Genomic DNA, 15,451 nt, shown 5'->3' with positions numbered 1-15,451 from the left:
TCTCTAAGGCTCATGATGACGTATACAACATCAAGCTACATCGGATACACATGCCAGAGACTGTGCCTGTCTAACGAGGTCTCCGATGCGGTCGGATCCCTTTCAGAAGCTTCGCAATGCTTTTTGGAGACTTTGCACAATAAATCTGTGATGATAAATTCAACACTGAATGTCTTCTGTTGATTATTTTTTCCATTTTTCCGCGTTGAAAACAGTAACTGTTGTACAAGCCAGCCATGATGCCTTCGGTTGAGTCTGTCGACCAATCAGAGGCTGTGTTGGGAGCTCCAATCCCAGATCACTGATCACCGGAGAAGCACTGAGAAATTCTCAGGGCTATTTCTGCTTCTCAGGCATCACGTTGAAGCTATACCAAGACTGGCTTGATCCAGCTGAAGAAGTAGCCTATATCTATTTTCAGTATGTTCAATTCAATTCAATTCAATTCAATTTTATTTATATAGCGCCAAATCACAACAAAGTCATCTCATGACACTTTACAAAATAGAGCAGGTCTAGACCGACTCTTTATAATGTTATTACAGAGACCCAACAGTTCCCAGTATGTGTGCAATAAAAATGAAATTATGTACAAGCAATCTCAAGCCATAGTTCATGGTGTGAGAAGGGAAGTACAAAAACACTTCTGCTCTGTATACAGTATGTCAAGTCAAGTTTATTATATCCCAATATCACAAAGTATGTCTCAAGGGGCTGTACATACAATAAAACAATAATGAGCAAAATATGTAACAATGTACACAAGTGAGATAAACTACATGTAAAACATCATAAACAAAATGTCTGAAATATTTATAGTGTATGATCTAATATTTTTTTGTTGTTTTACATCAACAGGAAGGACATTGCAGCCACAAACAGCCTCCTCCTTCACAGGGAGCGACCCCCTGGCCCACGGGGCCTCCCTGGAGGAGCTGTGTGATATGCTGTGTGCCTCACTGCTGGCCGAGCTAACTTTTTAGCTTTTTCCCCTGATTCCCAAGACTTGGGAGAACATGAAAAGCTGGGTTATTATTGTTCTCCGAGTGATTTGAATACATTTCTGTGAGATCCCATTGTGTTTCTTTCTTTTGTCTTTATGGTCATATAACTACGTATACATTCATGTGACGTCGCTGCAGCATTCATATTCTGATATATAAATATGTCCGTAACTTGATTGTGCATTACAGGGTTAAGGTTATACAAACACACAGGGAGACCAGGCGAACCACAAATAAGAAAAAATGGCTTATAGCCCATGTTGAAAACGCAGTGCTAACATCAACTTAATATCTTTATATGGAAATGTCTGTATGGACCTGCTAAAGTGTCTTGATGGTGCACTTTCTTCTTGATTGCCTCTTACTGTGACTGTGTTACTGGGTTTCTTCTTCCAGCAGGGCAAATTTAACTTCACTTTGTCACTAAAACAAAAGCAAAATGTTGCAACTTTATATCTCTAATTTGGTGGTGACCCATTGTTTTCATACTGACATGATTCTGCAAGGAAAATCCACCCACCAAGCTTGAAATGCGGCTGCTTATATTGTCAAGTTTTTGACAATTTGGGTGTTTTCTTGCAACCAGGAAGCATGAAGCAGGAAGAAATGGATTCTAAAGGAAGATACAGTAACTCTAAATCAATTTTACAACAAGACTGTGCTCCACAACAAGTCTCCCCACAAAGCACAGCCACGAGGTCACAGAGCCGGGGGCGCTCAGACGGCGGAGCCATGTTAAGATTTACAGGTGCAAACGCCAGAAAAAAAAAATCACAGAGCTCAACGTACCGACGTACATTTCCGGTTCCGGCTATTGCCGACAACTTAACATATATAGATTGCAAAGAGCCCTTCAATTAGATATTGTTAGTGACATCCAGTGGTCAAAATGCATTACTTCAACCAAAATTATAATTCAATAATATTGCCCACTGTAGCTTTAATTTTCCAAAGTCGATAAAAAAAAAAAAAAGAAACTGGATTCCACACGCATCATTATTAATGTCAGCCGTCAAACACATACGCGGTCGGATGCTACTGTCAGTGTGGAAATTAGGCTGCTGTTTATTAGTGGGTGGTGTAGGCTGTGAATAAGGAAGTGAATTTAGGGAGTACATTTAATAAACGCTGATAATTATGTGTCCAGGAGTTAAATCTCCTCTCGATCACTGGCGTGCACTTTACAACATCACCACCAGAGAGCGACCTCTTCATTTCACAACCGCCCAGCTGCAGTGAACCTGAGCGGCCTGTGGTGGGCTCTCACACAACATCAGGTTCACCACAATAAGTCATACGGTCCCATACGGAGCCTTAAAGTCATGTTAAAAAATGCTTTCAAACTGGAGACAACAACACTTTTGGCCATTTTCTTGATGCGTTAATATCACTCCACTATCACAGATTTATTTGCTCTCCAAACAAGTCACATTCATCACATTTTATAAAAACTCAACAGAGCATTACATGACTATCAGAGATGGATTTTGTGTACTGTATCTGCCCACCCTCGGGGTTGATGGTGCTGTTGGACAGCTGGGCTGTGGGAGGCTTGCATGAGCGGACCTCTGTGGAAAAATGTGACTTTATTGACACAGAAAGCACAACAACATAAATGATGAGGCCGATGGAGTCAGTCTGTTCCACGCTGCCGGCCCGACCTTGATGATCAGTGATGAGTCAGGCTGCAGGATTTTCCAATTTCCCTGCAGGCAAAGATCCATATCACATCACAGCTGTGGAACAGGTTCAAATCCATTTTCTAACTTCACAGATCCCACTCTAGAGGAATCCACGTTATCTTTTAGCACGTGCATGTTCATTTAAAACGAGTAAAGCGCAAATCTTTCACAGGAGAGTTTTAAAGGTGAATTGGTACCAACACCATGCATATACAACGCAGACCAGATCCCAGCTGCTGGCATCTCAACCTGGGGGGAAAATGACCCAAACTGTAGTGAATGAATCCACTCATCAGGCCTTACATGAGATACAAATGTTTTGGAGATGCCTCTACATGAAGCTTGCCAGCTGCCATCTGTTTCCATACTTGTCATGTCTAAGGGAATAGGTGAATATCATACAGTGTAAATGCATCATACATCATTGTGTTACACATGTACATGGGAGTCTATAGGGTGTGACCTGATGTGACAACATGTTGACAGACAATACTGCTGTGTTTCTGGATGTACTTTGGCCTGAACATGAGATTAAATGAAACGATGCACTTTTCTGTGGTAGCAAAACGACAATGTAGAAATACTCTGCTGCGAGCAAAAGTCCTGCATTCAAAAGTACAGCCACATATATAGTATATTGATATAGTAGTATAGGAGGATATAGTACACATTATGCAGAATGCTGGTAGAATTATATATTATTATTTGCAAGGTATAATTGGATTGTTTTTATTGATGCATTGACACGAGAGCAGTATTTTAATGTTGTGCAGTAGCTGGTCGAGGAGAAGTGGTGAAAGAAGTACTCAGAAACTTAATGTAAAAGTAGCAATACAACAATGTAAAAATACTCCTGCATTAAAAATTCTTCTTGAGTAAGAGTAGAGAAATATTAGCAGCAAAATATTCTCAACGTATCAAGTATTAATCACGCAGAGTGTTGAATTACAGACCCAAAACATGATATTTATTATCTTATTGCAAGTTTTGAGTTATGTCAGGCGGGTGATTACGAGGCAACAGGGTACGGACCCACATGTATGAAATCCAGGAAGAGTCGAGTGATTTATTGAAAAGGTGAAGATACATACGATTACTGGCAGGGGTAGAAAGTCCAAACAGAAGTAGCTGAGAGTCCATGTGGAAACAGGAACAGGGTGACAGGGGTTAGGGTTAGGGTTAGGGCTGGAAAGCAAAGGCTGTGAGCGACATAACGACATTGACAGTCTTAAAAAGGGGTATAAATACAGGTAACTGGGGAGCGAGGAACAGGTGAGAAGGTGTGTGTAGGAGTCAGGGAGTGTGGGACTGTTATATGTAGTTATGTTATATGTAATATAAAAACAAATCAATAGAGGAATCTCTATGCTGATGCTGATGATAATGCAATGTCATCAGTCATCGCTCCGCTGATGAAAGCTGCTCTGGGCGGTTAAGCGGCAAATAACATAAAAAGCAGGGACTTTGTCTCGCAGCCTGGGGGGTTTTTAGTAGAGTAATGCTGGAGTAGTGTTTGTCATCCAACATCCAATTTGCACACGGCAACACAGAGCCACAAACATAAACAGAAAATATGTAAACAAGAGAAAAACTAATGGAAGGGGAAAGGCTATTTTGCGAGTCAAAACACACTCCACAGTACCACAAACGAAACTCTCCTGTATATAACAGCATTTTCTGTTGCTTGGGGATATTGTAATCATGGTGTAAATATGTAGCACCACCGCATGCGGACAGATCCATCTTTTTTAGTTTTTCTCTTTGTTCAGTCTTGCTCGGTGCACAGACCGCCCCGTCTCTGCGACGGATCTCTCCCTTTGGGATTAGCCTCTCGAAATGTTTAAAGAATGTGTGTATTCATGACACGTCCCTGAGCCATTCTTGGGTTGTTTTTGTATCCGTCCCTCGTCTTTTGTGTAATAGCTGCATAATGATACGTGTGTCAGATGAAGCGACGTTCTCTTCGTGTTTCGTACTCGATCTTGGCCAGAGAAATGTTGTTGACAGCTTGAAGATGAAGGCTCGAGCTGCATTAGCTTACACACACACACACACACACACACGGCTGTTATTTATTTACTCCACGTGCTGCTGCCCAAAGTGGAGCACGGGGGATGATGCCTGCCCTGCTGTCCTTTCTACTGCAAAACATGGACTTACAATCAGCGGCCCTTTAGTTTAATGCTAAATTCTGAGCCTTATGGCTCCATCAGTATTGCAGTGTGCATGCCGCTTCTCTACTGCTGCAGATATGGAATGACTGTTGACCTAATTTCTGCATTTTCCCTCTTTATCTCTCACCCCCACTTTAACTCCCCTCTGCCTTTCTCCTCCTCTTTGTTGTTGTCACATATTCTATAATGCGTTTCACGTGCGACCAAGAGGAGAAGCTCAGATAAGAGCTTTACCCACTGATATTTGCTTCCTCTGCCAGCTGAATACGCAAGACCCTAGTGGTGAGCGAACTCATCCACGAGACTGATTTGTCTTACCAACGGACCAGTTTGAACCAGCCTGAAGCTGAAACTAGCCGAGCTCTCAGTTCCACATCCAAGCTACCACAGTAAGCACCATTAAACCTCCCTGAGCTCATAGAATTTCCCAAAAGGCCAGCTGATACACTTCCTCTTAATCTGTCGAGTTTCATGACTATTATTCAACACGAATGCATGTTACACAGGGTTCTTTTTTTCATTGCATGTTCTATTGCTTCATTTCATTCACAGACATGTCTTATTAAAACGATTCACATCAACGACAACTCCTGCCCTTGAGCTGTTGGTTTTGCTTTGTTTCCCAGAAACTGGGATCATCCGGCAGGAAGAGTCTCTTGAAGCTACTCCTAACCTTTCAGTCAGTATCGCTGTCTAATACATGTCTGATGGCGGTAAATAAGAAGTGCTTTATTTTCCATAAGTGGTGTTTTCCTCTCTGTCTCAGCAGCAGTCTAACTGTGTCACTGAACATATCCCAGTCTGTCTGCCACGCCTCTTTAAAATCGATGAGTCATTTTCATGGTTCCCTTGTGTCTGGTTTGGGTTGAGAGATGTGGTGGCAAGTGCAAATAAGTACAACTAGTTTCATATAACTTGGGCAGTTACTTGAAGTCACACCCTTTTAACATCTTCACCACTTTTTAAAATAACAGAAATGGCAGAAGGCCCGAGGATCAAAAAGGCAGTTTTTTTTTGTATATTTTGACACCAATGTGTGTAAAATGTGTGTGTTCAGACGGCTGGTGGAGTGTTTTTTTGGAATAAATAATAATACAGCCTCCATAGGTACCATATACCATAGCAACGTTTGTTTCCGCCATCAGCAATGAACATAATAACAATTCTTACTGCCTTTTGTCTGTTGTGGAAGTCCCAAATATGTCGGAAACGTCTTCAGGTCTGGGTTCTTAACATCCTCCCGAGGCAAACGCGGCTGGCTGAACTTCTCCAGGAACTGCGTCAGGATGATTATTTCGCAAACTTTTTACCTTGTGAAACCGTCGAGAGGTAAATGTTATGTTGGGCTGCAGAATTACTCATAAGCCAACAGAAAGCCATGAGAAGCAAACAGGTCTTTACGTTTAAGATAAGTATTCAAAACTAGTTTTCAACTGACGGCAAAATAAATAAAGAATGGTGCCATCTGGTATCATTGTGTCCCGCTGTCTGCTTGAACTGGATATTTTGTGCACTTTCAACCCCTTAATTTCTGTTAACATCGCCTTCATTCAAGCGTCAAACTAAAAAGCAACACAAACCCCAAACAAGACACGCGAGTACACTCAGCGTGACACTTCCTATCAAAGGGTGTATTCTCTCAGATTTATCAAGACTCCTGCCACAGATGACTTGTTCATTAATTCAGACTTGCGTGTTCCTCCCTCCGGTCCCTCCGATATGACCTTGCCCTCCCGCCACGATGAACAATGGGCCTGCTGTCGAGCGGCTCCAGCACTTTCCTTTTACCTGGTGCCGGACCAAACCCCATCAATTCATATGGTTCTCTGTTGTACTGTTAACTTAATGTGGGGTCAGCACATTTGACCGTCTCACATCCGTCCATTTGTGTAGTGATGGACTTGTACAAGACAGTGGTTGTGGTGGGGGCTCCCAGTGTCTGTGTGAATCAGCAGGCTGAAACACATTGGCTGAAGAAATGATGCATAAAAGTAGAAGTGAAGGGTTCCTGATGTTCTAATGGGGGGGGGCACAAACTGACAGTTTAGGCTGTTCTAATGTATTTTACAAACCAAAGTGTAAAAGAATCAAGTGAATAACTCTACTGCCACCTTTTCCAGTTCACAGAGCGGAGCGTGAGACTCACCCCGGCTCCATAGAGATTGTTTCTGCCTCCAGTATAACAGGACGTTGCAGTTCCTCAAACACACTGAGTCACTTGCTTGTTTGCTGGTGCAGTGTTATGGTGACCCAGTCAAAGCCTAGCGGTGTCCTCCCTCCCTGTTTCTCCACCTCCACCCACTGACTCTCTTGTTGCCCTCCACTGTATCGCCATGGAGACAGTAAGGTATCTGAGCTCCGGCTAAGCTGTCAGCGGCAGCGCACCCAGGGGTGAAGAGCGCTTTACTGTGCGGGCTCAGCTAACGATAAACACAAACTGTAAGAGTGTACGCGAGCATGTGTGTGTGCTTGTAACTGTTTTGGTGTCCACGCTGATCTGAGCTTTGAACTGTGTTGAGATGAGGGTATCCCTGTTGTGTAGATAGTACTTGATCCTTAATGATCGAGCCTGCATAACAAAGACTGTTATCAAGTGTTTTATGTGTATCTATATCTCTGAATTAAAGCACACACTGCACGTTGTTCTGTTCCACATGTTGGCCAGGAGTACTTAAAAACATAGCAATTAGCAATGATGTTGTCATAAAGTCATTAGAATTGATCCTCTTGGGACCTTGTTTATCTGGGTGCATTAAGTGACGCATCAGAGCTTTAACTATCTATCAACACCTGGAGCTGTGAGGAGGCCACAATGGTCCGTACCCATGGAATGTCCCCTTGCCCCCCCCCCCCCCCCACCCCCCATCCTTCAACAACCACCCTGTAGACCAGTGACCTTAATATGATCCACCTGATCCAGTGGAGCCTGGACGTGCAGGCACAGTTCAGGATCCTGACTGGGGAGCATCGTGTGGACAGATGTACAGTAGATTTGCCCTTGGGCCCCTGCGGCGCAGCCAGCCGTGAAGCGAGCTGCGGTAGCCGGATTGAGCCAGTTCAGTGTAATGGTGCCTTGCCTTGGTGGGCTCAGCGCTCAGTCACTTAATCTGCATGCACAGGCTGGTCCCTGGAGGGGGGGGGGATCAAGTGAGAGAGGGAGGAGCAGAGGAAAGAGGAAACCTGAACTCCGCTTTGCGTGCAAGTGTTACCGCTCAGCCCTATTGTGCCTCTGCTGCTGCACACCCCAGCAGGTTGTGAAACATGTACCACTCCACCCCGCCTCATTAAAAAGAAAACCTGGTGATTCCTCTGAAGCCTTTGTGCAGGTTTCAAAACAATTAGCTCGAGATGGTGCTTACTTTAAGTGCACTCTATGTAAGAAATGAGCAAAACAAAAGAATAGGGTTGAATACTTTACGAGGCAGCTGTGTAAGTCATGCATTCATTTCAGTTAAGTGTATTTTTTTCAGTTTGTCTGATGATTGCATTGTAAGAAAGTCTAAGCCATGCTGCGTTTATAGTCTGCTCGCAATGTGTCACGATGTACTTCAAGTAGAATTTGACCCATTTTGCTCCTTTCTGGGAAATCTGACACAGATTAGCATTTTGCAACAATTATTTCCATCTCTTATTTACCATAATTGGCCCGGTTTTTATTGCCTCAACTGGACCCCCTGCCTGCACTATGCCCAAATTCTCCAGTAATATTGCTGTTTTTAAGTGAGTCAGAGTTTACCTGTGTTACCATCAGGCAATCAGACATGACACCCACAGTGCCAGTTAAATTTGAGTAATGTTTATGTTCTTAAACACGCCCCCAACACACACACACACACACACACACACACACACACACACAAACACAAGTCCCCTAGAGACTCTCTCTCCCCAAATGTCCTACCCTTCCTGTCCTGATGTTACATAAGTGGCCGTCTGCTAAACAGACGCGCTGGGTGTTTGCTGCCTGCGACAGATTCCAGTAAGGTCCTGCAGTTCGATATAAACACGGGCCTGAATGAAGACATGCAGTCTCTTACTGTAACCACAAAGCCTGTAGGGATTTATTACTCATCATTATTAGCATGTTATCCTGCTGCATCCTCTACGACGCCATGAGCCATTTAATTCAGTTTACCGCCAACAGCTGTTTGTTTGTTTTCATGTTATACCTCCGGAACAGATGTTTTTTTTTTTCATTGTTGTACTTAACTGAAATATTTACGCGTCTTGGACCAATAGATTTCCCTCTCATGAACTGGATCAGTATTTATATCTTCATGGAGTTTCTGTTGGGCTTTAAACACAGAATCATATGACTGTGAACTCAAAGGTCAAAGTCTCACCAAAACTGTGAACCACCTTCTGATAAAGCTGCCCCCGCTCACCTCATGTGTCGAACATTGAAGTCGCCTCGGATATCTGGGACAGATTACACAAGAAGAACAGCAAACAGCAACTGAGGCATTTCCAAAACACTGCAACCCCCCCCCCCAAAAAAAAAACTGAGATCTGTCTCTCAGTATCTCTGAATCACAGAGGATTTAGAGCGAACGCTTGTTGTCATTTTGTCTTCTTACGTCACCCACTGCATCAACAAGCACCACTGTTTGTGTGAGAATTGCACAATGAGCTGATAGGGAAACCTTTGCACAAAGATTTGGATTACATTGTAATTGTAGTAAATACACGTTGTAATGCCAAAATCTATACAATCTGCAGTTGTCATGACTTTATGTACAAGAACAAGGTGGAAATGGTCAAAGGCGGAAGAAAGATGTAGATGATTCTGCCGCCTTTAAAGGAAAAGTTAAACTTTTGGGAGACGCACTTGATTCAAATTGAAACCTGATTAGCTTAGCTTAGCATACAGACTAGAAACAGGGGGGGGAAGCTAGCCTGGCTCAGCCTAACTATATCTTGTTTGTGTAATTTGTGTTAGTAGTGTTAAAAACAAGGGGGCTGTGTGCTGGACTATTTCACGGCTAACTGTCTCCTGACTGTTGCATGATATTTTCTTTGATTTCATTTTTTAAGAAAACGTTTGATGAGTGGCAGCAAGAATACCTTCAGAGACACTATTACAAGACATAGTGTAAGAAATGAAACCCAGGACCTCCATGACTTTGTCTCACTATTGTGCACTCCCATACACAATGTAGGAAATGTCAAACTATTCCTTTAAGTACAGAGATGCATGAGACACAGGGCTATGGTTTTTAGAATCTGGGCATTTACCTGTCTTGTTTAAATCCAAAACATTAAATGTGCAGGGCAAACTAACTGCTACCGAGTTGGTTAAAGAAATAAACGGTCACGCATTAACGCGTCTACTTATCAACCAGTCTCACAGGACTTCCATTTTAAATAGAGAATATTGGCTCAATGATTGATGTCGGGCTTCATATCAAACGGTGCAGGCAGTAAAACTATTTATGTCTGGCTACCTGCTGCGTTACGTAACCTCCCTGTGGTGTCCTGAGCTGCGGGGTCACAACACATGAAATCAGTTGGCGAGCATCTCAAAATCCAGTCTCGATCTGAGGCTGCAAGCCTGTGTAACTGAGGAAGACTAACGCCTTCTTGCAGCTCAGAGGTGGTTTCTCGTGTGCTATCACATTTTATGGCTTGAAGTACAGAACACCCATAAACAAAGACAAGGAGGAGGGCAGGCACAGCGAAAACTGGTCCAGATAGATAGCGGCGAGCGCTGACCGTGTTACTTAATCAAACTTGGTGCAAGTTTCAACATGCTGCATCCTTTTCCATGAGCCCTCTTATCTGTGACCTGGACTCTATTTTAGGGACCTTTGGGACTGTTGTTATGTAAATGTTAAACATCTGTGGACGGAATAATCTTATCTTTAAGGGATGCACGAGGGAGTAAACCGACTGTCTCCTGAGAATCCCTCCCAATGGGGAAATATATGAGAGAACTTTGACCCCCTGGTTAAATTTAGTGTTCCCTTTTGTTATGATAAAGCGTGACTGCTTGGTGTGGACCGGAGAATGGAGTCGGCAGCTCAAGGCCCCAGTTTCCGTCTACCCGCTGAAACCTCATTGTGCACTGCTCGTCTCTCGTGCCTCTGGGACAACTCTGGGGTCATAAATATGTCGCTTCCACTAGCCGACGCTGCCACGACTCGTTTGTGGGGGTGGGGGGGTGGAAGTGCAGTGACATTCTCTGTCTCCAGTCGTAACTGCCATGCCAGCTCGAGACATACAGGTATCCTGTGGCGACGCATTGTTCGCACAGACCTGGAAAACAAAGCTGTCAGCAAGGATCTGGGTATTGTTTCACCTCATACTCAGCGAGGTCCTTTGGTTTATAGTTCTGCTTTGTCAGTGCCACATGCCGGGCATACTGTGCATGAACTCCATTCTGTAGACCTCTGGAGGAAAATACACTTCCTTTGCCACTTATGGCCACTGCTCCTGACTGTCTTTTTCCATATAAGGGACTAGCCTGGGGTGACTGTTGTAGAGGGGGAGCATGAGAGTTACACCAGCATGAGATTAACACTTGCAGTTGTTTATGAGGAGAGCTGCCTCTCAAGGGGGACCGCCTCGCAGCCTTATCAACACAGATCAGACAGGCTGCAACTCCAGTTGTAAACACAACTCACTAAGCCACATATTTTTAGCACTTGCTAACTGGAAAAAACGGAGATATAATCTTCTGCAGCAATTTTGGGAGCACACTTTCAGTCTCCCGCATGACTAAAAACCCAAGTCGATGAACAAAATAACACTCACATAAAGAGTTTGTTTATAGTCTCAACACAGAACTGTAGGTGTATAAAAAAAACAATATTATAACATTAATATAGTTGGACTAAAGACTAAATTTACATCAGAGCTTCCAGCCAGTGTGAATGGACGTCCCAACAGGAGAAGAACAGCCATTCACTAAACACATCTCTCTGTCAGAGCACAGACTAACAGTCTTTATTTATCTTATCCTTGGCTTATAAACCGATGGCGTGCCTCGTTAACCGACTAGAACAACAAATCAAAAGACACAAATGACTCAGATGAGCCGAGGCGTCGTGTCTCAGTCGCCACGCCTCGGGTCCTACACATGTCGCATCCCGGGAAACAGCAACATATCATGCATTATACAGGCATACCACACATCATCATACATTATGCATTAATGTGGCATGTTTTCTTCATGTTGATTTCTAAGTACTGCACTTCAGCACACTTTCGAGGCACTTCACTTGAGTGTTTCCATTTTGTGTTACGTTGTAGTTTCAGGCGCAAGTATTGCCCTGTTTACTCTACTGATACTACACATTCAGCTGCAGTTACTAGCAGCTTTGCAGATGAAGATTTTACAAACAAAATGCATGATGAGTTTATTGTGAAGATGCTTAGATTGGACCACCCAACAGTGAATAAAGTACTTGAATTTACAGCAGCAGTAAAAAGCTGCCTACACACGAATGCATCAGTAATAATAATCCAGTGACATTGTATATAATAAAAGGAGTACTGGTATTGCATATTACTGAAAGTGCACATTTTGTCGATGGTACTTCTGTGCTTTGATGATGTTTGGGGACATTGTTTAATGCGGGACTGTGACAGTTCTGCTTTTACTTCAGTAGAAGATCTGGGTTCTTCTTCCACAGTAGAAGTCTGTGACATGATGTTTTTTTTTTAAACACATCATGTCACAGACCACCAAACATAAAGATGGTTTGTGGACATTTCCTGTTGGTTTCCTGTTCAGCGTTGTTTGTACCAGCTGGATGACACGTGACATATGTTCATTAAAAATAATAATAATAAAAAACATCCTATGTATTTTCCAGTGAAATTAATTGAGTGTTGGTAATTATAAGCCAGGGCATGGATTTCATTGTCACAGCACTCTCAGTGTCTCTCAGTGGGCTGTTTGTTGGTGATGCTGGGTTTCATCAGACTGCCCTGCGTGTTTGGAGAGGTGCAGCTGACTCTCTCGCTCCGAGAGGCGGCGTCTCTGCCTGCTTCACGACTGCTGATGTCACCGCTGGGGAGAGTTCTGGCAGAGCGAACCTCCCTCCGCGGCTCTATAAATACCCGCAGCCTCGGCTCCCGTCCTGCACTCACTCACTCGCTCACTCAGTCTCTCCAGCCAGGAGCCGCTCCGGCGAAGCAGTGCGCACCTCACCGAGTTGGAGGGCCACACTTGGAGCAGCGGAACGCAAGACGTCCAGCGGAGAGACAAAGAGACCAAGATGTCGACCTACGCGTCCTCCGAGTGCCGCCGGGTCAGCCCCTCCGTCCACGGCAACAAGTTCGCCACGGCGCACCGCAAGAAGGCCGTGGCCAACATCTTCGAGAACGTCAACCAGGACTCGCTGATGAGGCTCTTCCAGAAAACGGGCGACATGAAGGCGGAGGAGAGGGTGAGGAGCATCTTCTCCTACACCCAGGACCCGGAGGAGACGGCCCGGGCCCTGATGGCTCTCAAGCAGCGAAAGAAGGACAAGTTCCTCCAGATCGCGGGCATGGTGCGGCAGCTGCTCAAAATGCGCTGAGTGCGTTTGAGGCAGCCTTTTGCCTGCCCGTGTCTCTTTGTCGGCTCGCCAGTGAGCCACACGTGAAAACACTCCCGATGCGACTGGGTCGCCGCCGCCGCCGCAGGTGCGGTTCGCCTGCCGCCCGGAAAAGGAGCGCCAGGTGCGGAGGAGAGCATGCAGCAGCTGTCGCCTCATGGACGGAGGTGACGGCGGAGAGTCCTGCCTGGAGCGGATGGAGCGAGATGAACTGACTGGGAATATGAAGGGCAAAAACACACGTCTTCCCTGAGACTTGAATTCATGGTTGCGGTCCTGTGGATGCCTGACTGTGAAGCAGCTCCTTGTGCTGGTGCCCATCACTGCGTTGATGGTGGTGCACAGCTGCAATACGAGACTTTCTAGTGCCGAAGAACCTGCCTGCCTGTCCCCGACACATGCCTTGTCTCTCAGCGTCATTAGTGGCCACTAATGTGTTGTTGTCTGAAAATGTTATAGCACAATGATTTGCATCTCTGTGTTCCTTTGTTCGTCATTTTTTAAATAAATTATTTCATTGTATACAAAAGTTGAACCCTTGTTTGTCCTTATTACACACGTCATTCCCATGCTGTTTATTTGTGTGGCTTTAATGCCATTATTGGTCATCACACCAGGCCATATCATCCTGTTTAGAGGAGGCAGATTAATTTCTATTAGCTGGGGCTTAGATCTGGTTCTACTATGTTGAATTAAAGTACATGGGGATATTAAAAAAAGCATTACAGTGGTGTCGACCTTTATCAAGGATTAGTGAGGAGTCAAACCAAGAGGATGGACTGCAAAAAAAAAAAAATCCCCCACAGAGAATCCCATCTTCAGGCATTTTAAGAAAAGAAAGGACAGCAGTGTTAGCATAAGAAAAATGGAATAATCTCTCTACACTCTGGATACAAGATTAAATCACTTGTTTTTCTTTTTAGCATTTTGACACAAAACACATCAGCCATCTGCCATCCAACAGCTGCGACCTCTGTGATGGTCATAAACAGGGGAACCCCTCAGGTTGAACAATACGAATCACCATAGAAACAGGAAAGTGATGTGTTAGTCTTGACCTCATGCCTGTGATATTAGGTGTGGATGGAGACACGACACAGGAATGTAACAGCTCATGTGTGGAGTGTTGAGTCATGTAATCTAGGATTAGGTTCATGCTTATTTCACAGTGAAACAAATGAGTACATTTGTGCCTATATTGTTCTTCATTGTGACGCAGCAGAGGGCATTTGAAGGGAGTAGAGTTACTCATGAGAGGATGTGGTTAACCTTCATTGGGTTTCCCCTCACAGGGCTGTATGCCTCACCAGACCAGCGTGAACCAGTTTGGCTCAGTTTGGGCGGGGAGGGTGGGGGTGGTGGACGGCTTTCTCCGCGCAGCATGTTTGTGCTGGAGTCTATCATCCCTGCTCTCTAGATAAGAGCCTGTCTAAGTAGCATTACGGGGTTTAGACGGATGGCGGCTTTGCTTCCCCACCTTTTGATTTTTCACATTTAAGGGAAGCATAAATGACCCGTCCATCACTGCAGCCATCTATTGTATTTACACCCCATTTCAAAGCCTTTCTGGTATATTTGACAGTGTTTCATCGGTGGCTGGGCATGTGCGTATAGGCTCAGCTGCAGACCCACAGATCACTCGAGTGGATGCCTGCTAATCTGCTTGCTGTGATAGTCCCTCTGCCGGCTCAAACCGGTTCCCTGGGTTGTTGTTGTGCATGACGACATCTGACTGTAGGCGCTCCTCGCATGTGCTGAGAGATATGGGAAGCTCGAGTATTAGTCACCCTGAGGTGCAAAACTTCCAGGTGAATAATCACCTGTGACTGGTAAAAGGAGTGCTCACGCCAGACACTCGCACTCAAATCTAACTTAAATCTTTGAACTGTTTCTCCGAGACAACTTGTAAAGGTGGCGTAGAGAGGGCTTCGCTGTACAGGATAACTAAGAATGCAAGAAAAAGGGAAGAAGTATAGAATAATCAAAGTAACAACACAAAACGGAGATCAATTTGAAGTAAGGTGTGTTTTTCTTCATGTACACGGCTG

General features: G+C 44.4%; 1 protein-coding gene across 1 annotated transcript; it reads left to right on the top strand.

Moving 5' to 3' along the window:
* The first annotated feature begins 12,963 nt into the window (after window positions 1-12,963).
* tcima (transcriptional and immune response regulator a) lies at window positions 12,964-13,927 on the top strand. The gene has a single exon (XM_070904527.1). The coding sequence runs from the start codon at window positions 13,083-13,085 to the stop codon at window positions 13,383-13,385; it is 303 nt and encodes a 100-aa protein (XP_070760628.1). The 5' UTR covers window positions 12,964-13,082; the 3' UTR covers window positions 13,386-13,927.
* The last annotated feature ends 1,524 nt before the right edge of the window (window positions 13,928-15,451 follow it).

Source organism: Enoplosus armatus, chromosome 4, assembly GCF_043641665.1.
Source record: "Enoplosus armatus isolate fEnoArm2 chromosome 4, fEnoArm2.hap1, whole genome shotgun sequence".
Classification (NCBI taxonomy): domain Eukaryota; kingdom Metazoa; phylum Chordata; class Actinopteri; order Centrarchiformes; family Enoplosidae; genus Enoplosus; species Enoplosus armatus.
The sequence above is the reverse complement of the archived record's forward strand: the minus strand, read 5'-3'. Positions and strand labels throughout refer to the sequence as shown.